Below are 27,105 nucleotides of genomic sequence, written 5' to 3' on the forward strand. Positions count from 1 at the left end.
TAAAGACAGCCATCCAATATATTTTAATAAGCAAGTTATTCTACAGCACTTCCCACACAAAAGAGAGATCATAGTGTTTTCTTCAAATTTCACACAGAAGTATTTCTACTTTAAAAACTATTAAAATTCCCAGGTCATTACAGTCATTGGTTCATTAATCCCTGACACCATTGCATAGCTGATAGAGGAGCCCGTTAGGAAACCCAGAAGAAATAGGCGACTTCGTCCAGGTCAACAGGATAGTCCGTGAGCAGCACCGGGGTCTTCTCAAACAACTCCCCCTTGTAGCTGCGCCACTTGCCTGCCGGCAGGTAGACGTCACGTTCCTGCTTGCCCATCTCCAGGACAGGGGCCACCATAAGGGTGTCCCCGATGAGGAACTGGGAGTCAATCCTGTGAGTGGCCTCGTCACGGGGCGAGATCCACCAGATGGGACGGATGATGGGGTCGCCCGTGTCGGTGACCTCCCCAGCCAGCTCCAGCAGCAGCGGGGCCACCAGCGACTCGTGGAGCTCCGTGAACTTCTGCGCAATCTCCACAACCTCCTTGTCGTAGAGCCAGGGCGGGATGGAGAACTGCATGGAGGGCATGAAGGCTGACAGCTCCAGCCACCGCACGTACAGCTCCCGGTCAGGGATCTCCACCGCCCCCTCTGTCTTGTTGGGGAGGAAGTTTCCTCCAATCATATCTGGCAGTACAAACGGGTACCCCAGCATGCTGATGGTGAGCACCGTGGGGATGAGGGACTTGAGGCCGAGCTCGTAGCCCCAGACAGAGTCACGGTCAATGATGCGGAAGAAGCAGGAGATGTTCTGCGACTGGTAGCCCACCCGCACCTCGGCCAGCTCGTAGAAGGGGATGGCCATCTCTGTGTAGCGCCGTGACCAGATGCTGGGGTCCGAGAGTGGGCGGAAGGTGCTGAACTGCTTGGGCAGGTAGCTGGTCTCGCCTGCATCAAACTTGAAGGACGAGATGCTGTACTTGTGTCGGAGCTGGCACAGGTGGCTCTGGAACCAGTCCCGGGCTGCTGGGTTGGTGAAGTCCAGGATGGCCCCGATGCCATTCCACCACTCCACCATGGCTGGCAGCCGCCCCGATGGCTCCTTGATGAACAGCTGACGCTCAATTCCCACCCCAAAATTGGAGGAATCTGTGTGTATAAAGGGATGAGTCCACAGGGTGACCTTAAACCCATCTTCCCTCAGTTTTGCAAACATCTCTGTTACATTGGGGAACTTGACGGGGTCAAAGTCAAAGTCACCATAGGCCTGCGTGTACATGTCATCGATTTCAATGTGGCTGCAGTTAAAACGGTACTTCTTGATCTTTTCGGCAAACCGCAAGAGTTTATCCTGGTCGATATTGTTCTTGTAGAGGGCCCAGGTGGACCAGATGGGGTATCGGAAGGCATTCTCGGCGGGGATCTTGGAGGGCTTGTTGAAGTACCTGCGCACCATGTACTTGTGGATGGAGGTGACGTCGGAGCCCACGCAGACCCGGTAGCTGAGCTCGGGGAAGGGCTGCTGCCCCGGCGGGGGCTTGTAGGGCGAGTCCTTGTAGCGGGCCTGGAAGAAGAGGGCACGCTCGGTGGCGTTGAAGCCCAGGTGGAAGGGCACGGAGTCGTTGATCTTGATGGCCGCCGCCTTGGAGGAGAGCCAGTAGCGCTCGAGGATGCCGCCGAAGCTGTCTCGGAAGGAGTAGACGTCGCTCGTCACGTAGGGCACGGGCTCCTGGTAGCCGGACAGGCGGATGGGCCAGTGCTGGGTGCTCATCTCCGAGCCCCCGTACCAGTGGGCGTCCTCCCAGAACATGGTGTGCTCCACCGCCGGGCCGGCCGCCAGCTCCTCCCAGCGCACGCGGTAGCACATCACCGTGTCCTTGGGCTTCACCGTCTGGATGAAGAAGTTGAGCGGCCCCCCGCCCGACCGCGTGCAGCTCAAAATCTCGCCCTCCTTGGAGCACGACTCCAGGTCAAGGCTGCCCGAGCGGAAGGCCAGGCGGAAGACCACCTCCCCGTGCTGGTTCCTGATGACAAAGCCATCCGCCCGCAGGTCCATCAGCTCCGTCTTGAGCCGCTCCGCCTTCCGCAGGGACACCGTGTAGTAGCACCAGGCCACCACCGCGGCAATGAACAGGATGAAGCCCAGCAAGATGGCCCCGAGCATGGGCCTCAGCTCCTTGGAGGGCTTCTGCTTCACCGGTGTGACATTTTCGGGCAAACACCTTTCTTTAGCATCCCCTTTTTGAGCGTTTCCATGTTTTCCCACACGGTGTGTAATCAGACTGTCCATGACGCCTTTGCAGTGTCAATGCCCGGTTGGAAACTTTGCTGCTGAATTTTTTTCTTGAACTGGTGAACAGAAAATCCGAGATGCTGCATGAAGTTGTTCACAGTCTTCTTTCCAAAGCCTGGCCACTCACACCTGCAGTGTTATTTCATGAAACAGAGGTTATAAACACCTAAAACACAATTAAATCTTGCTAACAGCCGTAGATCCTCTCCTCCTGTTTGCAGCCCAGCTGCCTCCCTGACCCTGCAGCTCTGGCTTGTTTTGCTCTGTGTGGCGGCAGCCTGTTCACTGGCAGCTGGGCTGAGTTTTTTTGGAGCAGGGCTGTGCCAGGATTCCCATGACCCTCTCTTGGCTGCAGCCTTGCTGCATCCTGCAGAGCAAGGGCGAAGGGATGAAAGTCAGGCCAGAGCCTGGAGGAGAATGGGGCCAGGGAAAGGGGCTGGTACCTGACCATATAAAGTGGACATCACAAGCTGTTCTGTTTTTTACATTAAATATATGTCCTGCTAGTTTTTCCCGCCTGTCAACAACTTCTCTGCATCAAATGCAGGCAGAGAAATGCTGCGCTGTAGTGTCCAGCCTCTGCCTGCTCTTCCCCACCACCCCCTGGGGATGCAGCCCGTGAGTGATGTTTTATCTCCCTGCACTTTGCTCCTTCCCTGAGCTGCATGGGAACATGAGGATGCACACACTTTGTGGCCAGCACTGCTCTGGGGCAGCTGGGCAGAGCCCTTCACCTGCCTTCCCTGCTGCCTATCCCAGAGCCATCACACCAGGACAACCCCTCTTGCCCTAGCAGGGGAAAAAGAGGATGTTTCCTTACATCTGCATCTCTGGTTTTTTATCCTAATTCAGTTCCTGTAACTGCCGGGCTTATGCCAAGCAAGATGCTACAGTGCAATGGGAGAGGAAGGTATTTAGGCAGAGAGTTTGAGGATGGGGGTATTAAACTGAACATGTTGCAAGACCAGGACTACATTAAAACCTTGTTTTGCTAAGAAATGCACAAGAAGACAACATGTCCCAGCTGCATCGAGCGTTACCAAGCCAGCCAGTACAGTGCAGCTCGCAGCATCTGAAACCATCCACTGCCAACAAAAATGGCAGGCAGGGGAAACTGAGGCAGGCAGCTCGAGACAACGCACTCTGTGCAGCTGGGCTCCCAGCATCCCTGGCCCAATCCTGAGCTCTGTGTGATCTGACAGAATGAAAATTTGCAGGAGCAGCCTGTATGGAGAGGAGGAAAAAGGGCCAGCTTGCCCATCTGAGCCATGCCCAGCAATACATGCCGGACGTATTTACCCGTGCCTCCATGACATCAGTATCTAAGTATACAGAGGTGATAAGCTGCCCAGGGAGCCATTAAAAACACTAGAGGTCACCACATTTGGGATCGATCGCAGCAGCCTCCCAACCACCCGAAAGAGCTGCTTGGTTAGTTTTTGTAATGCGTTCTCAGGGTGAGCAAGGCTTTGCCAAGAAAAAGAGCTGGAGTGGATAAAAGTGTTCCTGGGCAAGCCCTGGCCAGGGTGGGTGGTGAGAGAAGGAAGGTCACTGCTGCCCCAAAGAGATGGTTCTGTGGGACAGGAATGGTGTGGGGGAGAAGTTTGTGTTACACATGCACTCAGGGCACTCTGCCAGCCCCAAAGTGCTCAGACCTGGCAGCCTCCCTGGTGCTGGCCTGGCTTCTGACATGGCTTGAGTGGTTTCCAGCAAAATCCTGGTGTTTTTGCAAAACAACCTTTTCACTTTGAAGATGTTTTTATGTGCTGGGTCAGTCCTCGGTTGCCGCCCTTGGAGCATTCCTCCTCTTTTTCCTTCCTCCTTTCACCCTCGCAGCCAGCCTGGAGACAGAACTCTCTTTTAAGATGAGCCCCACCATTTTCCAGGGTGAAAAACAAGGAAGGGAAATAGGTTTTCCAGGACTTCTGCTTTTTTTCTTAATATTAAACACCACATTAAAAAACACCCAAAACACAGGGACATCAGGACTCAAAATTCCCTACAAGAATAAAGGATGTGTGGGAAGTTTCCCAGCTTTCTATGCAGTGATTTCTCTCCCAGACAATTGCTTTAAATTCCTCAATTTCCCCAGAAGCAGAAGATCAGTGGTAGAAAGATGGTATACAAGGGAGCCAGGGCTCCTGGGCCAAGCTGTCCTGTCCCCAGGGCCTTTTGGGTTTTCCTCCCTCCTATGATGTGGCGGGATGCTGTGTTGGTACCCCAGCCCTACCACTCACAGAGGAGAGATGAGATGTAGGTGGGCAGTGGGAAGAGCAGGTACTGGCACATCTGGAGGCAGAGCAGGATGAAATTGGGATTCTCTGGATAGATCCTGCCATGGTAAGGGAGTCTCTGAAGCTGCTACTCCTGCCCTTCAAGGCTTATGTCTCATGAAAGCATTAAACATCCACTGGCCTAGTCGGCAGCCTGAGTGCTGCCCAGGGGCCATGAGAAGGAGTCCTGTCAAGTGATGCACGTAGGTGACCCAGAGCCCAGATCCAGCCTTTTCCCTGCTCCTTCCATGGGGTTATGGCATCACAGTGTCCCTTCCCCATAAATATTTAACCAGTCCTCGCAAAGCCTCTCTGCTCTGGTCAGTACTTAATTAACCCATGCAAAGTGCAACTGCTTCCAAGCAAGGATGGGCTGAATGCTCCCATAGCACCCCGAAAGCCAGATGCCCCAGGGATGCAGGCACTGTGGTGTCATATTTGGGCTGCTTTATCAGATAGTAATCTGGTATGGGTCTGGCCCCATCAGTCCCTGAAAGGAGATGGAATTTCTCACACTGAGGATCTCAGCAGCCCTTAGCATGCACAGATTAAACATTGACATATCCAGCACCATGACATGCAGAAAATGAGTTGGGACTTTAGACCCTCTAGAGTTAAACAGGAGCTAAGCAAGGGTTTCAAGTGATGAAATGCATGTCAGCGAGCTCGAAGGGCTGCTACGCACCTAAACCCCTTTGTGCACCTACCCTCAGAGCCTCCTTCCTCCAGACCAAATTCATCCCCAGGAATCCCCCTGATCTCTTGGCACATGTTGCACAAGTTTGTCAAGCCTCAGTTCAGGTCCCAGCCATGTGATTCCTGAATGCTCAGACTTTTGCCTTTCCAGTGCATTTACCTATGTGCTGGTGCAGGGAGAGCATCACTCATCAAACAACCCATCAGGAAACAATTCTGTCTTTAAATAAAGGGAGAGTCTTCTATATTAAGTTTTCTTTTATAATAGGTTATCAAACACTTAGGAGTTGCTATCAACCACTCATAGAGAGAGTATACATGTTCTAGCAGAAAGCACCATAGGTAGCTATAAGTCATGGTCATAAACAAACTATTGCCTTGTCAAACTCTTCAAGAACTCATTAATCATTTACCGAGCCCTTTTAGACTGTTTCAAATGGTACCTTTTTTAGCAGAAAACACACCCAAAGCAGAAAGCAGTTCCCATCAGCTCTCATTTCCCATAACAGCCTGACACACACAGGCATCATATGGGGGATTTATTGCTAAAAGGGACCCAGGGGATGTTTGCTCACCATTTTTGATGTGTGTATAGATGATGTGAGAAAACACGTATCTGCTATCGCTGCAGCCAAGGAAGGGGAGTGAGGGAGAGCCAAGGTTATCGCATGAGCTGCCACAGATTAGCCACAAAGCCAACAAGGCTTAATGTAAGGGGCAAGTGGCTGGATGCAGAGGGTGAGGTGACATTGCCAAGGACGCTCTGCAGTCCATGTGGTGCAGGGGCACCAATGTCCCTGCCAACAGCACCCAGCGCTTAAGGAGCACCTGGAGCAACCCGAGGAGGTGGCCGAGGAGGGACCCTCCTGTGGAGTGGTGCAGGATCCTGGTCCTGCTGGAAAAAGAGCTCACTTGTGTCTTGAAGCACGGAGGATATTAGCCACAGCGCTGCGTGCACCCCTCACCCCAGCTCTGGCCTTGGAGCAATTTCTGATAGCTCTAGCGAGGGCAACAGTGATGGCTGGCCTCACTGCCTCATGGCCCATGGGGATCTCGCCCAGGTCCTTGGGCTGAAACAGCAGTTTGGTCCATATTAACCCCATATCAGCAGCAGAGTCTGACCTGCTGGGAGGCTTGTGGCTGTATCCTGCAGGGATGCACCAGTAGGATGGAGAGACCTGCACCAGCTCACACCCACCAGACTGCTCTAAGCAGGTTTATTTCTGGCAGCCATGCTGATTTGGGGGTCTCTGCACTGCTCCCCGCAGCTCCTGATGCCTGGAGGGTTTTTAGCTCATCTTGGTGTGAAGGTGGCTGTACAGACTCTGCTGGCTTGTGCCTGTAAAAAGTGCTGCTGCAAAGCTGGTAACTCCATGCAAGCCTGACAGTGCTATAAGCCCCCCGGAGCTATGCAAATCCAGCTCATGTCTACAGCAAATATTACCGGGCTTTCTCCTTATCCAGAGGATCCCAGTCCCTCACTACTGGGAATAAAGCAGAGTTTACTGCACAGGTCTTTCAGTCCTAATTGCTAGAGGAGCAGGCAGTGGAAAGTCCTGCTCCTCTCCTCTTATACAACCAAACCCTTCCTTCCCAAGCCAGCAGAAAAAAACTTGCAGAATCAACTTTTTCCCCATTTCAGGGCCCTCTCTGACTCCTGAGCCTGCACACAGTGTCCATGTGCTGCTCCAAGCTGCAAGTAGTGGTCACAGCATCCTGCTGCATGCTGAGAGCTGCTCTGCCCGCATCCTTAGGAAGGAGCTCCATCTGCTGAGCCAGTGGCCCAGGCTGAAACCCAGAGACTGTTGCCAGGCTTGTCCCAGGGCTGTGGGGTGACCGGTCATCAGGCATCCCCTGGGCAGCACCGAGCCCGTCAGATCCTGTTGCATCAGGGTCAGTGCTTGTGAGGAGCTCCACAGAGTTTTTGAGGTGCCTTTCCCTGATGGAGATGCAAACCTAGCAGAGAGCGATAGGCACAGTGCAGGCGAGGGGAAAAAAGGTCATCATGTGCTGCAGCTGCAATCATCTGAGCAGCCTGGGGGACAGTGGAAATACAGGAAAAGGGTGGGAAAAAACGGTGTCTCACCTCAGGCTGCTCTGAATGAAGTCAGTGAGCTGGGCTGGTGCCAGATGAAGGAATAAGCTGGGAAGGGACCTGGGTCTGAGCTGGGCTTTCTCCCACTTAGACCCAGGCTCAGTTGGAGGCTCTGCTTGGAGAGGGAGCCCTTGGGAGCTGCTGCAATAGCAGCAAGATAAAGAGGCTTAATAGCTTGAAAGCTTTCACTTAGGACAAGAACCACTCTTGGTTGCTATTTTCTTGTGAGAATGAGCCAGAGACCTACGATGAGCATCAAGTGCTCCAGGTAGGTCCTTGAGGGATGCTTCAGGCTCTGCGTGGGTTAAGCCAACTGCCTGCCAGGGTGAGGGGTCCTGGGCAATTTATCTCATACCTGCCCCTGTGGGACTTCTTGTGGCACTGATGAACTCACAGCGGAAGATGGGACTCTCAGGCAGGCTGAGGGATTCTTCTCTGGGCTCCCTACAGTCTCAGACTGCTGCTCACATGGCAGCATGGCTGTGACGACCACATCTAACCCAGGCAGCTCTTGAGATGCTGCTTTATCCCAAACCAGCTCCACTTCCTGGCCACAGGAGAGTTTTGATGTGTAAAAATTGCTTTTTCATTCTGCATCCTTTCTTGGAGATACAGGTTCTTTACTGTGGTTATTTTCCTAAATGTTTGTTGCCAAGTGCTTCTCTGTGATCAAAGGTTTCACTGCAGAGACAACCCCACAATGGTCAGACCCCTCAGCTTGCCTTGGCACTTACCCAGCTTTGACCAGGGCAATGAAAACACATCTTCAAAGTGGATGAGGATAGAGGAATGAATCGTGATCAGTGCCAGCCAGCAGCCAGAGGGATGTGATAGGGGTCTCACCACCAAAATTCAGCCTGTTCATAAGCAAGAGAGACTTCCCTGTTTTTTTTCAGAAATTACCCCACATGGCTGAAGCTGATCCTTTCACAAGCACTTTGAACCAGGTACCCAGATGGAAAAACCTGCAAAAGGACAGACAGCTGAAAAGAAAGCTAATGAGCAGGTGCTAATGAGCACCTTGCCCAAAGGAAGATACCCAGAGAGAGGAAGATTTCATCCCTAAAATACTGAACAACCAGAGAACACCCCAGAGCCCCAGCCCTCCTCACCCCGGGGACCCGGTGCAAGTTTTGCCATTCCTGTCCTGGGATGACACTGAGGGTACAGGATTGAGCTCAGATTTTAAGCTGCTTGCTGATGTCCCCAGTGTCATACAGAGTCTTGCTGGCTCCAAGGCTGCGGTGAAAGTGTAATGGATGGCTGTGCTGTTCCTGAGCATCCCACAGGTTTTTAGGCTAGCAAAATATTTGTCTCTGCTTTCTCTCCCAGCTGCTGTGTGCCGGAAAGCAGTGCCTGTCCCACACCAGACAGGGCTGCATTTGAGTGTCTGGTGAGTGATCCCTGTGTTCGAAGATGTGGTGGGTAATACTATGGCCCTAGCAGGAGATGAAGTTTCACTACATCATTACTTCACTCTGATTAAATCCACCATGAGCTGCAAAAGGATGAGAAAAAGCAGTGCACCCATAAAGCTGATGCTGGAGCCAAAAACAAGGCTGCTCCATGGGACTTGGGTCAGCAAGGACTAGCTGACATGGAAATTACGTGACTGAGAGCCAGAAATTATGGGATTATCCGGCTCCACATGGGAGAGACCACAGCTGGAAAGTAGCTTGCTCTCTCCTAGGGGCAGCCCAGGAAAAGCTGTGGAAACAAATTGAAGAAAGCATTCCTACACATGAGGCTATGCCATGCCATAAGCAAGCCAATGCATCACAGAAGAATGACCTCTAAGGCTACAGAGCAATTTTATATGCAAATACTTTCCTGGATGTATAAGAAATAAAGCCAAAGTGGTGTCCTGAAACCCTAAAAATCTCAGTGGCTGATGTTCAACTGGTTCATTTTGGTCTGTGCTGACACGTCACTTTTAGACTGACCACTTTTCTCCAGGGCTTAAATATGGCATCAGTTTCTGGGTTAGGCTCTCCTCAATCCAGTGCTAGTGGGGAGTTCAGTGGCATTAAGGGTTTGCCAAAGCCAGAAAAAAAGGATTTGCCTTTGGATAAGGTGTTAAGTTGCATCTCTGGATGGAGCAGATCTCCAGATGGAGCAGAACTCTGGTCCAGTGCCCCAGGGCAGTGCGGTGGGCAGCAAGGACATCAGCCAGGTTCTGTGCTGTGGCACCTCTTGTCAACCTCGACGCCAGCCAGAGGTGATGGCACCAGACCCAGGGCACAGCTGAGTGGAGATGCTTCAGGACACCACATTGGAAGAGGAGCAGCAGCACATGCCCTCTAGAAGAAAAGCTGAAGACTTTCCTTTCTTTTTTTCCTTTCCTTAGGGCAAGAAAGTGAATGTGGCTTAAGAGCAGGTGGGAGAGGTTGTTTGAAGCAAGAAGATATCCTTCAAAAAGCTGGAATCACACCCTCGAGAAGAAAACACCTGGATATCCTAAAGGCTTTGCACAGAGTTTAAAAGGCCCCAAAAGGAACAGAGGACACTCAGAATAAGAAGGAAGGTCCTGGCAAGGTTAAATATCTGCAGAAAGAAAGGAAGTGGTGGGAATGAGGACATGATGTTCTCCCCACAGAGGTGACAGGGGCTTGTCCAGGGCAAAATCTGAGCTGCCCATCACACAGAGGTAGGAGATCTGCTAAACACACTGGGATCGAGAAATCCTGAGCTGAAAATGGCAGGAAAAGAGTAGGGGACACACTTACAATTTTCTTAGTTTTCCCTCAGCATCCTCTGTGGGTCCCTGCTGGATTCAGACCTGGGGGTAGACCTGTAGCCTGACCCTGCTCAGTCCTTCCCATGCTAATGCTGCACCAAAGACTCCTGACAGCCCCCTGCCTGGAAGGAGGACACCTTCCTGGAACATACAGGGAAAGGCCTTCTGGGTGTTAAAAAGCAACTGTGATCCAGTGGATTGGGAGAAATGTGAGATTCAGGAGCTCAGAGACAGAATTCATGGCTTTGGGTAGATCGCAGCCGCTACATGCCTCAGTTTCCCTTGTGTGAAATGGACAGAAGCTGTGAGAAGGGGAGAGCTGGGAGCCATCATCCCAGGGCTGGGCAAAGAGGGATCTGCACTTTTGCAAGGCTCTGACGCGAGCCCATGCCCTTGCATGGCTGCCGATGCTGTGCTGTTTTAATTTGACAGCTTGGCCACTAAACGAAGCAGCTCCCAGGTCTCCAAGTGACTCCTGGTCTCATGGGCAGAGCTGGGAGGTGTGACATTGGTGCCATCCAGGACTGGACCCCGAAAGTGAAAGTGAAGCCATCACTTTTATGTATTTTTATGCAAAAGGGTTGATGATATATCCAGGTGAGAATGACCCCTGCGAGCAGGTGGGACAGACAAGTGCAGAGAGGATGTGGCTGAATGGGAGCATCTTGCTAGAAAAATTGTAACTCTGGTTTCCCTGCTGCTGTTTCACCCGGTGATAGTCTTCGCTGCTGTCCCTCGGGGAGGGATGTGTGGTTTTCCCCCTGTGCCGAGCCCAAACTGATGCATGAAAAACCAAACTTGACCCAAGCAACTCTCAGGGCAAGGATCAGAGCAGACCCGCATCAGGAACCTGCTCCCTGGCCAGGACCTCACTCCCCCTTCCATCACCCACTGACTCCAGGACCCCCACAGCCAGTTTGCAAGGTTTTATCTCCACCGTGATCTATAACGGTGCTTAAACTCATTTCGGTGGGAATAATCCTCCCAAAATAGAAAATGACCCTTCAACAGCACAGCTGAGCATAGGGTTTCAGCAGACACATGCCATGCCCCTCCCAGCTCTCCTGCCAAACTTTGCCTTTTCTCGCCAGGCCAGCCCTGCATCCTCCTCTGCTCCCAGCCCCGGCGAAGGCAACCCGCCAGCCTGCTTAGCATTCGGCTGTCATTGCTGGGAGCAACGGCGGCTGCTAAGGAGCCAGGCTCGGCAGCTGCGAGCATCTCGGTCCAGTGTCCCCGCCATCCTGGCTCGTCATATGGTTTCTCCTAAGGGATAGCCGCTCAGTGGAACTGTGTCTCCAAGCTGATCCTTTGCTGATAAGCCAGTTGCCAAGTCTCCAGCGCCAAGACAAAAGAGTTTTTCTCTTCCCAGCAGGTTTTTTGCTGTGAATGACAGAGGAAGGGGGAAAAGCGAGCTGCCTGGCACTCCTCGTGGGCGAGAGGTTTTGGGGGCTTCTTCCCCCTTACTGTGCTGGCAGACCATGGAGCTTTTCAGGCTGAGCCTGGGCTGTATTTGCCTCCTTCCTTGGCTTGAGGGTAAGTTTCTCCTCCTTCGGGGTAGCTGGAAACTGGGAAGTGAACTGCCTCCCAGGTTTTAACCTGCTTTCTTGCTGAAGTGTTGCTTGGGCTGCAAAGCTCTGAACCCACCAGCTGTAAAACAAGTGCCTATGGACACATTTCAGAGCAGCATTTAAAATGGGATTAAATGCAGGGGTATAGGAGAGTGAGGGACAGGCTGGCAAGGTGCTGGGATGGTTTGGCCAGGGACACTGTGGCATCATGCCAGCTACTTTTATAAAGTGCTTTTAAACTGCTAAGAGTAGCAGATGAATAAACCTGCTCTGGGGGTGAGACAGGCACTAAGTGACCTCCCAAGCACCCTGTTTGCTCCCTGCCCCAGCTGCTCCTTCCCAGTAGAGGCAAGTGGGCTCAGGGCATGCTGGCAACATGGGAGAGGGTGGTGGGAAGGGGAGCAGGACCTCATTGCATTAGTCCTGCTCCTGTGGCAGTTGGCTGGGAGTGGGATGTGTTGGGGAGCTGCGGAGTCTGCACTGCTCATATCCATGAAGCAAACTTGGTAGTGGCTCATGTTAACATTCAGCTGCTTGCTGAAGTCACTTGAATCCTGTATCCTGCCCGTACAAAGGAGTGTTTTGAATCCAAGCAGCCTAGGTTTTGACATGCATGGGTAGATGAGGAAAGCAGAAGTCCTTTTGAGCATCATCCTGCAGAACCAGAGCAGTTCTACCCACAAACAGCTACCTGGGAGCGGTGCTACCCATGGTCTCGCCTGTCCCATCATGGGTGGTGGGCAGCATCTATTTTCTTTAGAAATGGGCAAAGCTCCTGAGCTAATAAGTAATTCCCTTTATATTTTGCTGTTATGCCTGAGATGCCAGGTTGAAAGGGACTCATTGAAATAAATCCCTGAAATGCTTCAAGGCTCATTCAGTCCCTGAAGCTGCAAGGAAGACAGCCCTACAGTTTTACAGGTTACCTGCTCAGAGCTTTTCAAGATCCCTAGACCAGAGGACTACAACTATTTGGGCTGCACAGCTGGGATGTTTATTCCTTAAAGACAAACCTCAGACTGGTGCTCTGACCAGCTACTTTCCATTCCCTGCTCCACGACCTCTAAGTGCGTGTTCCCTGGGCTGCTTTGAGCGGCTAGCCCTGTTTTCTCTGCAGCCAGGTCAAAGGAGAGGTTTGTGCTCCTACAGATTTGAATTTTGCTCCATCTACTGCTCATTTTTGCACCCCAAATCTTGCCAATTAAAGTAAAACCAGTGAACTGAATCTCTCATTTTTTTAAAGCTCCAGGCTGAGGGTATGTCACTGTACTAGTGAAAGGTGAGGATACATGTGCATCTTTTAAAAGTTACAGAAGATCTGCTTAGGACCTGGAGGTGACACTATGGTGGGATGCCAGGAGAGCAGAACAGCCTTCAGGATCTTGCTCTTTCTCTCAGTCTAATACAGATCTTGTCCAGTGTTAGAAGAAACCGGTTCTTTACTGCTGTCACATGACAGGAGCCCCATTGCTATGTTTTATTAGTAAATTAAGGAGGATCACAGGATATTTCCACAGGACATTTCTTTTCCTTTCCAGTGAAATGCTTTTCGTGCAATCGCATGATCAGCCATTGCATTTCAGCCAGACCACTAATAAAACCACAACTGTTTTGCAAGAAAGGAATTTATCTTCCCAATACCTGGCAATGCCCAAAGCAAGCTCAAAATACAGAGAGCAAAAATGTTCTTACTTGGGGCTGATCTGCCCCCACAGCAGCCTCTCCCCATTCCATCCTTCCTGGGACTGCTGAGTTTTAAGGCTGCCAGCAGGACAAAAGTGCGTGCTCTCGACAGACCTTAGGGGGCCTGGAAACTGGAAATCCTGGAATTGCCTAAGCTGTTTCTGACACTGGTTTCTTTGGAAAGTCCCTGCAAGCAGGGAGGGGGCTGAAATGTTTTCCTAAGAAGTCAAGCCTAGCAGTAACCCAGTGAGGTACCACAGGTGGTGGGAAGACGGGCACCAGCAGGACCTGTGCATATACAAGCAGAAAGAAAAAGGCTGAAATAATACCACATTTAACACTGACTCTCAGTTCTCATGCACTGAGTGCGAGGCTGGTGGTGGCTCTGCTTGGCATCCTGGCCCAGCCCCATATCCTGGGGGCTGCTGTCCTCCCCGCCAAGCCGATATGCAGTGCTGGCTGCTCCTTGACCCCTCACACCCCGCTCTCCTAAGACAGCCCTAACCATCTCACATTGAAGAGGCAGAAAGGCCAAGCTTATCTGATACTTCTCCTCTGTCATATACTTCTTCAGTGTCCAACTATTTTCTGGTTGGGGGATTTCCTGACCCTGGTGTGTTTAACTCTTCAGTCCTGAACACTGTGAGCCTTCCTTTGCTGCCCCTTGTCCCATCTGGGATCAGTCCTTGACCAGTCAGCCCCTGTCCATCCTCTCCAGACCTCTGGATTTTATAGACCTCCATCATAACCCCCCAGGGACAGGTTTTCCCCACATGCATCAGCTTTGTGTAAACTTCACCAGCCTCTCCTGCTTCCCATCATTTATCCATGTGTCTTTCTATGCCAAAACGTTCCATCTTTTCCTACAACTACTCCGCTCCCTTGGAGGCCTTTGCTGAGATACTTGGTCAGAAGTGGACCTTGCAGTAATGTGGAAAGCTATGAAGCCTTGTTGGTCAACCAAAAGCAAGATATTCTCCAGAAAGCAGCAATGATTGGGAAAAAAAACAGTCCAATGTGGTGGCCAGAAGCAACAGCTGGGAACTACTCTTGGAGAGACACGTTACTGGAAAATAATCTGAGTGATGACCAAGAAGTATTTGCAACCAGGTGCTTGCACTGACAAGCTCTTTGCCAGCTAATTACTGGCAGTTACCATTATGCTTTGTTGCTTTCTCTATAAAAATGACACAGCTTGATAAGAGTTGATCTGCTGCTTGAAGTGATGGAAATTGTGCTCCCATAAATCCAGAGCTCCCAGTTGCCAGGTAGCTGCTCACCCAGCTCTAGTTCTGCCTGTTCTGCTGGGCCCAGTGGGCAGACACCTGTTTGCTCACCAACAGGGACTCACCAGGCTCCATCTAGCATCATCCTCTCCTTAGGTAGATTGGCCACATCCACTGACCTGTCATGGACATTTGTGTCTCTAAACTTTACATCCAAGTACGCACAGTCATAGGCTGAGGGAGGACCAGGGCAAAATAAAGCTAATGTTGGTTCCAGTCAACAGCCTGTTTTGGAAAAAAATACCTAGTCTCACCTCCTGCCATGCTGGTCTTGGGCATGAAGTCAGGCATATAGACAACAGAGTGCCAATCTTACCGCTTCGCTGTGCACATCTGGATTTCCTGCCTTTAAACAAACACACCTGGGTCGCCGCATTCCTCTTATGACAGCAAGTGCCTTCCAGCTGTTCTTAATTTCTTCATCCCATGGCCCTGGGCCAGACTCCTGTGCAGGCAGCATTGGGGCTTGCTCTCTTGGATGGAGGGAGATCTTTTCATGAGAAGGAGTTACTGCTGGGCTGCATTCAAGTCTGCTCCTGCTTACTTATTCAAGGCCTTGTTTGTCCATACCAGACAGCATCTCAAGCTGCTTGCTTCAGCTAGATTCAATGTAATGTTCCTACAAGTGATCTTACAGGGCCATATCTTACACTGAGCTCCATCTGCATGGGGAACCCTCCTGCCTTAACTGGGAGCTTTCGTCTTCTGTTGCTGCATCTTCTCATCTCTATCTGGTCCTGGCCCTCTGCGGGAGGTAGAAACAGCCTGCCAAGCCCAGGGCAGCTCAGAAACAGCTTCTCCTCCTGTTCAGAACAGACATCTGGCTGAGTTTTCACCCATGTCAGGGTGATAACTTCAGGCTATTGCAGCAAATTAGTCCTGCTGCTATTGCTAGTCACATGAAAGTCCATTCTGCCTTCATCCAACATCTTTCTAGACTGCCTGGTTTTGTAGATGTGCTACAAACGCCCCACTCTAGTCCTGAATTTGAATCTGAGTAAGGGATTTTCTGGATAGAAAACGTAGTAGTTCTGCATTACCAGCATGAGGCCCAGCAGCGAGGGCAGGGGAGGTGAGGTGCTGTGTTTGCCTGAAGGGAGAGGGTCTGATAGTCAGTACCAGGGTAGGGAGAGGTGTTGTCTCCACCACCACTGTGTCTAAGCAGCTAAAGATGGCTTTCCGCAAAGTCTCTGGTTAATTTTTCTTCTTCTGGGCTGGGACCATTTCTGGTAGGAGCTGGAGTCCTTCCTGGCTGTTTTTAGAGCTAGGGCAGAGACCAAAATTGCTGGCAGGGCAACTTGAGAGGATAGGAGTCTTCCAAACCCTCTTCCCACCTGATGCCCCTTGAACTGCTGCAATAGTTCAACAAGACAAGGGGACCCTAAATCCTGGGAGAGCTGATATTCAGAGGGAGTTACACAAGAAGGCGAACATATGTAATGTATATTAGAGTGGTGTGGGTCAGTCTCCATTGATGCATGCTCTGTAGAGAAGATATGATCTTTATCAGATATGACCTGCAGTGGCAAACAGTAGAGGTGGATTAACTTGAGCAGGAAACCCTCTGGTTTGTCTCACCATAACTCAGGCTGTGGCACTGCTGGTTCCAAGGTTTTTCAGCCACAGCACATGTACTCCTAGTGCTGTGCTCATTATAGGTGGAAGCAGCAGACACAGCTTGGAGACATTTCTCCAAGCCACTGTCTGGGGGGCTCAGGATGACCTGCTGTCATATGGTGGTACCCAAGAAGAGCCATGTTTGGGAGCTCTTCTGGGCCGTGGGATGTCCCCATGAAGTAGTCACTACAAGAGGTGCCATGGCTATGGCAGATGGATGCTTGCCTTTGAGGACAGGTAGAGGCAGAAGAAGGTAAATTCCTGACTATGACTCAGTGGTCATCTCCCTACAGAAAACACCCACTTGGCAAGAGAAATTGAGCTAATTAAAGGATTTTTCCAAGAGTTAAGAATCCCACTGGGGAGAGCAAAATAGGCCTAAGCCAATGCTGAGGTTCCCGGGTGACCTGGAGTGTTTTGGGAACCTCTGCTTGCTCAGCTCTGACTTACCCCTTCCCTCTGCAGAGCCTTTAGAGGGAGCAACCCATCCCCAGACAATTTGCAAACGGCTTTGATCAAGCCATCACAGGCACTGCTGAGAAATGGCAGAAACTTTCCCAGCCAGACTGGGATTACTGGTAACCAAGGCTTTCCTGGTGGCATTACCTTAATTAGGAATGTTGCATGCTTTTGCTCCTAATCCTACAAGGAACAGCATGTCCCAAGGGTGGCCATGCTGCACAGAAGCAGGTGGCTATATTTGCTTGCTTTTCTTTCTTGTAACCAGAGTGGCAGTATCATAGGACAAATGAGCTGCCATCGAGTGCCTTTGCTAGAAATTGTTTATTTTGTTCCTAAAAATACGAAGAGGCCAAAATGTTCAAGCGTGAGCAGCTCAAAGCAGGCATCTGCTCAGGCTCTGTGGGTAAGGCTGGCATTTTCCAGAGATGCTGAGTGCCATCCCCAGGGAGTACTTTGGATGCTCTGCTCGCTCCAGGTTAACATTCCTAAAATGTTAGGGCTGATGGCCTTATTTGCAGGGCTGCTGGACAGTGGGACTTGGCAGTGTTGGGGAAAAAAAGTCATTTTGTCTCTGGAGTAAGGATTCTTGGTGCCTGATGTGTATCCCAAAGTAAATATACTCCAGCATTATTTGTGGGTCTACCCCTTATGACTGTGTGGGGCATGTGCAATGATTGCTGCCAGTTACCTGTATCTAATTGTAAGTTGCTCTCTTAGACAGCAACATCTCAACCTCAGGAAAGCCATAATGTATGGGTAGTGGATGGTGAACCTGTACGATGGACACAGGTTCACATTCTTGGTTGGCAAGGATCATGCGAAACACCACAAGGAAAATCCTGCTGTTGATAGCCAGCCTTACAGAGAGCTCAATGTCACTGTCAATAGGGAAGACACTTGGACCACAGTTCAGAGGAAAAGTATTATGGCCCCAGCTTTGCTGCCACCCTCCCATGTAATGTTGAACCAAGCAAAGTTTAACTAGACCTCTGTTCCCAAGCTGTAAAATGGTGTTTATCCTTTTGGACCTGAGGTATGGTGTGAAGATAACAATCTATCAATAACTTGGTGTCATACACTACTGAGTAGCTATACAAATCTCAAAGGAAAGCACTTCAGTTGCAGTGTTGAGGTTCCTGAGCTCACATGTATTCCCATGGCAGATGGGCTGCCCTGGACCTTCAGTGGGGTGAGTCTCTGCAAACTGAGACCTGCATAAAACCAAGAAAGCTGGTAGAATGGGGCAGCTCAAAAGTGCAAAAGGCTGGTAGAAAACATGGGGGAACACGATGCTTGCTGCTAACATGCAGGTAACACAGCGATTCTTTAGAGGGGAACATATACCATCTGGGACTGTACGCAGACAACAAAACACAAATCTGCTGGCTGGGTTAAACAGCAACGCTTTTCAAAATTTAATAAAAAAATGAAACTTTCAAATGGACAGTCATTGCCAAGCAAGGAAAAGAAAAAACAGCAGAGATTCTGGCATGTTTAATAACAAAACCAATAATAAAACATATGAGAAAAAGATTTAGAGGAGCAACCTAGAGAGAGCATAAAAAAACTACCAACAGAAACTTTCAAACATATCTGAAGTATGAACCTGGTGGGGGTAAGGAGGTCAATAAATAACTGGTGTAAACATAAGGACAACCAAAGCAGGGCAATGTAGAAAGGCTGAATGAATTACTGGTTCCAGTGCTCACTTCAGACATGGTCAGGGAGGTACTCGCACAGCAGTCACTCTCTGCAGTCTGAAGAGTGTTATTGAACAAAATTGTCAACAGAGGAAGTTTCAGGGGAAAAAAAGATAAATAATGTGTGGCAAATGACTAGCCCAGATGGCATTCACACTGAGTTACAGGAAGCTAAAGATGACTTTTTTTAAACTTTCAGGGAGTATGTAAACTCTTATTTCAAGCCCCTTCAGCACCAAAGGACTGCATTACAGCAATTATGTCCCTCTTAAGAGGGATCCTTGCACAGCCTGGGGAAACACAGGCCACTAGGTTTGATTTTGGCATCAGGCAAGTCAGTAGAAACAAAGAACAGAATTTGCAGACAGATAAATATAAGAAAAGTCAATACAGATTTTGAAGTGGGAATGCCTGACATCCGCGACGGCATCAATTACTGTATAAATGTGATGAGTGGATCTAGAACTCGTGCTTGTGTTTGCAAAAGGCTTTTGATAAGATTCTTCCACCAAGGCCCTTAAGAAACTCCATTCTCATGGAGTAAGAGAAAGACTTAGCCCACAGGCTGGAACAAAAGAGGTGGAATAAGTTGACAATGATGACAGCAGAGTGAAGGTATCAGCAGGTGCCAACAAAGATCAAAAGGGGTTAATAATGAAGTAAATAAGTTTGCTGATGGCACAAAATTATTAAGAATAATCAAAACTGAAGCTGACTGTGTGGAGCTGCAGAATGAGCTCATGATACTGACTGACCAACAAAATGGTTTTTGAACTTCAGAGTTGAAAAATACAATGCAGTGTACACGGGCAAAATCATTTTAACCATAAATACCTGGCAATGCTCTCTTAACTAGTTGATACATTTAGGAAGGAGGCTGGCGTCCTTGCTGTCTTGAGTGAGCTCTTTACTTGGCTGGTTTTTACCCTCTTCCTGTATTAGCAAATGCTAATGCCCAGTGCTGGAGACAGGATACTGGACTCAGCAGATATTTTATCTGACCCAGCACAGTTCTCATGTTCCCCTGTTACATATTTATGCAGCTCTCAAATCATTATTTGGAAATGGGTTTCTCCCAGTTGAGATGAAGCAAAGAGGTGAGAATCTGGATTCCAGGTCCTAGAAAAAAACACGGTGGGGGTATTGTATTCATCCCTTTGGATTTTCTAAAGATTATGGGAGATTATGTATGAGACATTTCATCTGCCTTTGGAAGCTGGCAGAAACTCAATCCCAAGGTGCATTAAACATCTTCCCTCCATCAAGCCCTCAATAAGGGGTAAAAAGGACAGGACTCACGAGTCATCCACAGATCCCCCAGAAATTTAATTTCCACTTAGGCATGTGGGCTTGGCAGGAATTGCCTGGTTTGGTGGCTATCACAGGTCCATGAAACTCACTATCCTAGCATGGACACAGCCATCCTCATCTCAGAGCCAGTGCAGGAGTCGTACCGTGGTTTCTGGCTGCCACTCCCCACGCATTCAGGCTGAGCAGAAAGCCCCGAGCTGTTTCTGATTTAACAACCCCCAGGCACTATTAATCTAGCAGACCCCTAGAACTTCCTGAGAGAAGACATAAGAGCTCTTTTAAGCTATTGTTCATACCCTTGGCATTGTGTACTGACTTCTGTTTAGACTGTCATTAGTTTTTTCAGGTACTGAGCCAAAAACTTGCTGCCAGGGAAAAGTATTGTTCTTTGCTTTGGGAGGGGAAACTCTGCAGAAATAGTTGTTTAGATAAACATCAGTGTTCTTGTCTAACATCACTTTTCGGACTCCTCTTACTCTTTACGCTCAATACTGTATGCTGATAGGGCTTTTATAACTCTGGGTCCTGGGGAAAAGAAGAAAAAAAAGACTGCAAAAGCTGGGAGTTACCATGTGTTACTTGTAATTAAAATTAAAATTAAAATATTTCTCAGAATGTGCAGAAACTTGAAACTTTTATTTCTATCCCTCTGCCTTAGGCATAAAATACACAGCAGAAGGTACACCCACGTCAGTGACAGATGGTTTAGCATTTAACATTTTGCTCAGAATGTTCACAGGCCACACCTGATGATTTTGTACTGAAAACAGGGACATTTGTCCAGCTAACAGGATGATATCCATCCTAAGTTATCAGAGATGTTGGGACCCATTGCTATTAAAAGCAATTACAGACATTCCTTCAAACTGTGTGTCTGTTGTGGGGTGGCTGTGACATCTTTCTCTTACAAAAGGATCATTAAAAATGGTACCTTCATGCCGGGGGAGCACAGACCAATGTCAGGTGTGCTAAACCCAAGTTCATTCCAATATTTAGATGAGCTGTGTCAGCCAAGTACTTCCAGACTTCTGATGGGGTATGGTTTTATCCTGGTGTTGCTGTAGTATCACCAGAAGCCACTTAATGGAAACGGTAGCCCAAGGTGGCCTAACTGGCCCCAGATGAATAGCACCTGGGGAATTCAGGAGTTTCAATTGCTTTTTTTGTAAGAAAGATTTGATCCAGATAGGGGCAAAAAACCCCCAACCATCCAATTATTTTGGAGGTAGGAAAGGATGGGTACCTATTTAAAGCTATAATCAGTTGAAATATTGAATTAAATATATATAGGTAGATATTTCATAAACAGCACAACTTTTTCCCCATTAGTTACATGGGTTACTTATGTCATTGTTATTTTACTCTAGTATTGCTCCTGGCTATTTGCACACCCTGTATTTTAAAGAAATATCATTCTGGGGAATTAGAAACCTGGGGGTACTGTTTATCGGGGCATGCCCATCCAGCAAAGGACAGGTGGGTTATGTCTCCCCTTCCCCAGGCCATTTACAACATCCAGCGCTCAGAAGATGCGTTTGCCTCAGACATGCACAGTACTAAACCATGCTCTGATTGTACCACAGTAGCAGAGGGACAAGGCTTCCTCATAAGGAACACCCGGCTGGAAAAGTGCATTCGCGTCTCCCACCACGAGACCAATGGCATCAGCCTGACCAACTGCAAGGCGGACTCCCAGCAGCAGCAGTGGAGCTGGGACTCCGCCACCAGGACCATCATCAGCCTTCAAACAAAGCAGTGCTTGTCGGCCCAAAAGACCCAGAAGCATGCTGTGGTCAAGATGGAGCCCTGCGGGGACTGGGAACACCAAGCATGGTCCTGCAGCAAGAAGGGACACGTGACTCTGCAGAGCTTGGGCTTCCACCTCAGCACCAAGGAAGGAGGCCACAAGGTCTTTGTCTCAAGGGAGAAGGACAAATTCAGCAGGTGGAAGACTTTAGCAGATGAGACCATCTGTGCTGCTGTGCAGACAGCAGCTCCGAGGCCCAGCAAACCAAGGCAACAAGCTGTAGACACACGTGTGTGGATCGATGAAAGTAAGATGAGGTAGATTTAGCATCCGATAACATCTAACCTTACATGTCTTCCAAGCCACCTAACACCAGGCTTGCATCTATCATTCTAACTCATGTCCATTTTGGCCCCATCTGGAGAGACACCAAATGGCTCCAAGTCAGCCCAACTACTTGTTACCACAGGTTTCCAGTAGTTGCTGTTCTGTGTTTTCCAGAAAGCACGCAACACCTTACAGGATCAGGTCTCTAAACCCCAGCTGCATTTCTGATGACAGGCAAAAGTCAAGTATTTTGGAAAGTTCATCTGAGTTGGTGCCCAGAGCTAAGAATAGTTGGAATTGCTTGAGCCTCCGAGTCCAAAACAACCAAGGAAGTTCCATAAAGTCAAGCACTTAAGACTTTGAAGGGGCTTTTGGTACTTTGTACTTTGGGATGTCATTTTTGGTAACAAGAAAACTGGAGGCAGCTGAAAACCTCTTTTAAACTTGTATGAATTATTGAGAAGCAGCTATATTTGAAATGAGAAATTGTTGCTTCAGTTTCTAAGCAACACATTACAGACCCCAACAGTGCAGCTTTCACTATTGAAACCACAGTTCTAACCTTCATCCCGTGCTCTCATGATCCTCAAAAGTGAACCTTGCTCCTGGTGCCTGATGTAGCCATAAAGACACTAGTGAACACAGCAAGTAGTGGGAGGTAGTTAAAGCACTGCCCTCCCTTTGCATTAAGAAGATCTAGAACATGACATCAAAAGTTATAAAAAATCTGTTTTATATTATCAGTTTCATGGCCTTGGCCTCTGCTAAAAAGAATCTAATCTCTGCCTTCATGCGTGTTCACTATCCTCTGCCTAGACTGGACACAAAAAGGGTAGAAACCCTGGTCCTGTCATAGTTTTAGGTGTTGGACACCAGGCTAACAGACATCAGGCATGGTCATTGCACCAAGATGTGACTGTCACTGTTTGTCAGATGGCCAGTGAAGCCCATTGCGGACCACTGATCATTCATGGTCCTGTCTGTTTCCCTCTTTCATTTAGTCCCTTATGCAAAGAAAGGTGGTTTCAGGACTATTCTTGTATAGTTGTGTGCAGAACTGAGACCTGAAAATCACACTCAATTCCTCCTCTCATCCTCTCCTCCTCTCCCTTCTTCCACTCCAGGGACTAGAAGAGAGCTGACGTTTGTAATGACTTTTCTGTGTTTGCCCACTCTGCAGGTGATGAGGTTACCAACCTTCCTCAGGGGAAATTACTTCCCTTACATGAGGCTATTCCTTACCTTAAGGCTTGATAGCCCCAGTGAGATTTTCAGCTTTACAGAAATGAGTAAAGAGAAAATGTGATGAATCTGGTTGGCATAAGCAAACAGATTATGAGTATAAACTTTTGACATACAGAGGCTATATGTAATTTGAAATAGAGATACAACAGCTTTTTTGGCTGTCATGTGCAGATAAGATGGCCTTTTTACTGAGGTTTTTAATTAGCCAACTAGAAGGTTAACATGTAATCATCACAGTAGTCACAGGTGTTAGAGTTTTTTAACATGAAGGTAAAACCAGCCAATACAAATTAAATACCATAATAAGCTAGTTAAATATAGGCTAGGAAATGCGTGGAACATTTAAGATATGGGAAAAAGGCATGTGAAAAGGGTGTTGCATTCCCCAAGGCAATGTTCTTGGCAGTCCAGGGCTGCCTTGGAGCCAGGCTCCCCAAATAAGGCTGCAAGGGTAAACACAGAGCAGGCTTTGAATCAGGTTGTGCCAGTTAGTGTGTCCTGTGCAAACTGATAATTTTCCTGTCAAACCCATGAGTCTACTGGAGGGAACCTCTGACTACTGAGTAACAACATCAAAGTCCTGTGCGTTTGTTTATGCCTTTCTTATCCAAGTTTCAGCTGACCATTGACAGACAACTTTTACTTTGGCGGGTTATTTGCTCAATAAATTACACCCATGCCCCTGTGGATGATTGTGCCACAGGAAGGGATGGGGTTGGGATAAGCAGCGGGGAGCCCTGCGGATATGGGTTTCTTGATCATGCCACATGCATCAGTGCAGGACAGGGGTGACTATTGCTGCCACAAGATTTCCCATAACCTCCCCTCTAGCAGTAATTGCTACCCCAAATACCCTACTTCTGCAGTAAGACTGGCAAGGCAAAGCATGCTGTTGAGCCTTGCAAGAGGTATGGACTTTTTACCACCCTTTTGATCCCATTTCTTCATCTGCTGTGTTGGTAATACCTGTGATGCTTCCACTTGCCTCTTCCTCACACCTCATCCTTTAACAGCTGGTGTTGCACTCATACTTTTTAGACCAATGACCTTATTTACCACCAGAAAACAAGCTCTGCTTTGGCTGTGGATTCCATCTTGAGAGGTTAATTTCATCTTTGAAATCTGTGAGAACTGAAGGCCCCTGATGCACAGGAGGAGGTGATCGCTATTGCACCAAGTCCTGTTTGCCTTGCTGGGTAGAGGACTAACACAACAGGGCTGGGTTCCCTTCACTTGCCAGGCACTAAGCGTATCCAGGTTTCTGTACAAAAAGTAAATGATAATCACACACATCTTTGCTTTATTTCCTTCCAAGGTAAAACCATTGATTCATCAAAGATCGATGCCATGGACAGAGAGTCTTCTGTAAGCTTGACTGACCCACCTCTGGCTAACAAATTTAACAGCACAGTGTCTCCAGTGAAGACCAAACAGCCATACCTCCCAGCAAACGAGGGTGAGCACTTTTTTTTTCTGAATGCATATGTGAGAACAGCAGGAAGGAAAGTGTGGGCGGCATCTAGAGATTACTCAAGTATTTTCAGTGGTGGTAAGTACCTGAGTACTTCTGAAGAACTTCCATGTGTACCACTGACTAGTTCAAAGCTTTGCTCTCACACAACATGTTGAAGTGCTTGCCTTGACAAGTGGTTCAGTGATGCAGCCATAGCCTTAACCTGGAGGCACAGCCATCAGACGTTCTAGGAGCAAAAAATACCTGTGGCTGGGGAACACTGATGAACAAGAAAGTTTCCTTTCCCTTCCAGCTCCATACAAAGGGGATTTGTAGTTACAGTGCAGCCCCAGGAGGAAGTTGGAGCTTCCTCCAGTCCAACAGTAGAAGCTGCTAATCTGAGTCTCTCTGTTTCTTCCCCCAGATTCGTCCCACAATCACTCTAAAAAGCACCATGGAAATCGAGGGAAAAATGCTGGGTCCAGGCTTGCAGGTAGGTCCAGGCATCAGCCAGAGGAGGAAAAGACCAGGTGCATGAAAGTTCATCAGTGCCCCTGACCTTCCCATCAATACAAAGTTACATTCCCCTGAGTCCCACTGAGGATGCTCAGTAGGGAGCAAGGGTACCAAACTACCTGTCAGAAAAACTCCTTTTAAAGATTAAACAAATCTCCCCAGGCCTGGAGTACAAAAGTGAGTAACAACATGCAAACACTTTGTCCCTGCTCACTAGGAGACACAGATACCCACTTGCACCAGTGCCTTCCCCCAGCCCTCCTTATTGCATATCAAAGAGCTGCAGAGTGGAGAAGCTTGAATAGCTATCATCTTCCTAGCAAGAAAGAAAACCTTTTTGTGGCCATTTTCAATAGAGGGATGCTGTGCAGTGTAAAGTAACTGTAAGATGTTGATCTTATGGACAAAGCATTTTTCCTGTTACCTGCTAGTCTTCAGGGACATTACAGGTGGTTTTTGTGGCAGTCGTGGCTATTGCATAAGAACAGGGATAGGTTCTTCAGTAAACGCATGATTGTTTTCTATGACATCCTTTCAGGCACCAACTGGAAGACAGCCATGCTGGTCCTCAGCCCCTTGGCATTCATACTGGGATTAATAATACTGACACTCAATGTTCATTACAACAAGTAAGTGAGATTCAGGTTCATTCAGTTGCCACTTCCCTGTCCAGCATTTCAAAACAAAAGTCTTGATCTTGGCATCCTTCCCCATCCCACACCTTAAGTGTCTGGGTCTGAGCAGATGGGTCCACTCACCCATGATGTCACCCTTGATGATTTCTCCTCTCTGCCACCCTGCTTGGCCCTCCCACTCACTATCCCATGCATATGCAGCCGCTAATGTTGGCTCCTCCTCTCCTACACACCTCATGCCATCCCTGAAGGTTTAGGGAATGTGGGCACCACGTTTGCTGAACCAATTGACATGGAGAAGCAACCAAGTGACAGGCAGATGCAGTTACGTACCTTCTTCTCTCTTCTGCTAGGAAGAAGAAAATCCTCTCTGCTCTGAAGAGCTCCCCAGCCAACAGCAGCAGAGCTGACTTACGGGAGCCATCTCCCTTACGAAGAGGTCCCCAGCCGTACCTTCCACCATCTCGCTCCCCTTCCTTGAGGCATGGAGAGATCCTCATTGAGTGGAAAGATGGGACTGTCACTCCTCTTTTTGATAATGCCAATTATCAAATGGACTAGCACCAAAATAATGGAGCTGTTGTTGCATCCAGTGTCACTCTTCCCACCAGGAAGAGTGCCACCATAGCCGATCTCCTCCCTAGCCTTGCTGTTCTGACAGGGAATTGTAAAGCACTGTTTGGGTTTTTTTAACACTTGAGAACAATCTTGCACAGCACAAGGGTGAAGCAAGCAGAGCAGATTGTTTGTACAGGCACACGCTGCTTAGCTCTTCCAGAGCTGGTTTAACCCATAACAAAACCCTTATTTAGCTAAATGAAGCTGAGACTCTTGCCAGCTGCAACTGCCCATTGCCCTGAAATTCTAGAGTTACTGAGTGTATGAGAGAGTAAATCCTTGGAGACAAGGTGTAAGGTGCAAAACAGAAGTCCTGATGATCCTTAAATCCTTTTTAAGATAAAACTAGCTGCCAACAGACACAGAAGGCTGTCAGTTACTTTGTCAGTGTGAGAACATTAACTAATAAGCACTGCCTTCAGGACTCAAAAAGATTGAAGACTCTCCTCCAGATATCTGCCAAAATACTTCCCCCACTAAGTTATCAATTAAGTAACATCAAGTCATTTTTCTAACTTAAAAGGTAGCACTCCATCATCCCCCCTGCACCACTGCAAGAGTCCTGCTGACATAGTATGTCTCTCTCAAAATACTTCCATATTTAGGATGTATTAGACCTTATCATCATACACATCCCCTTTCTTTATGTAGAATGACAAGTAATGTTGTTGATGTTTGTCAGGGATATTACATTATTCAGCCATTTTATAGCAGCTTCAGTCTCTGATTTCCTATAGTCATATGGAATAGTCGATGAACAGATATATTTTGCTCCCATCTAGAGCAGTAATACAGTTTTTTTCTAGAAGGGAGTAAGGCACTGTTTTCAGCCTTTACACTTC

At 48.5% G+C, this 27,105-nt stretch overlaps 2 protein-coding genes across 3 annotated transcripts in view; one reads left to right on the forward strand and one right to left on the reverse strand.

The window, feature by feature from the left end:
* LOC128136851 (myogenesis-regulating glycosidase-like) overlaps positions 1-27,105 on the reverse strand; it is a 34,653-nt gene continuing 7,548 nt past the window's right edge. The window contains exon 2 of the mRNA XM_052777131.1: positions 1-2,423. Coding sequence (XP_052633091.1) covers positions 195-2,291 — 2,097 coding nt within the window. The 5' untranslated portion in view covers positions 2,292-2,423 and the 3' untranslated portion in view covers positions 1-194. The remainder of the gene's footprint in view (positions 2,424-27,105) is intronic.
* LOC128136852 (uncharacterized) lies at positions 11,204-26,971 on the forward strand. 2 transcript variants are annotated; one of them, XM_052777132.1, is made up of 6 exons: positions 11,204-11,628; positions 21,306-21,776; positions 24,357-24,497; positions 24,919-24,987; positions 25,549-25,639; positions 25,999-26,971. In XM_052777132.1, the coding sequence occupies exons 1-6, from the start codon at positions 11,574-11,576 to the stop codon at positions 26,204-26,206; spliced, it is 1,035 nt and encodes a 344-aa protein (XP_052633092.1). In that variant the 5' UTR covers positions 11,204-11,573; the 3' UTR covers positions 26,207-26,971. The 2 variants fall into 2 exon arrangements, with proteins under 2 accessions (XP_052633092.1, XP_052633093.1); XM_052777133.1 differs by having other exon boundaries at positions 21,309-21,776.

Source organism: Harpia harpyja, chromosome Z (assembly GCF_026419915.1).
Source record: "Harpia harpyja isolate bHarHar1 chromosome Z, bHarHar1 primary haplotype, whole genome shotgun sequence".
Lineage (NCBI taxonomy): Eukaryota > Metazoa > Chordata > Aves > Accipitriformes > Accipitridae > Harpia > Harpia harpyja.

Coding starts and splice junctions, on each gene's coding strand:
- LOC128136852 (XM_052777132.1), top strand. CDS start 11,574: ATGGAGCTTTTCAGGCTGAGCCTGGGCTGTATTTGCCTCCTTCCTTGG. Junction 21,777..24,356: donor ACGTGTGTGGATCGATGAAA/GTAAGATGAGGT, acceptor TTTCCTTCCAAG/GTAAAACCATTGATTCATCA. Junction 24,498..24,918: donor ATACCTCCCAGCAAACGAGG/GTGAGCACTTTT, acceptor TTCTTCCCCCAG/ATTCGTCCCACAATCACTCT.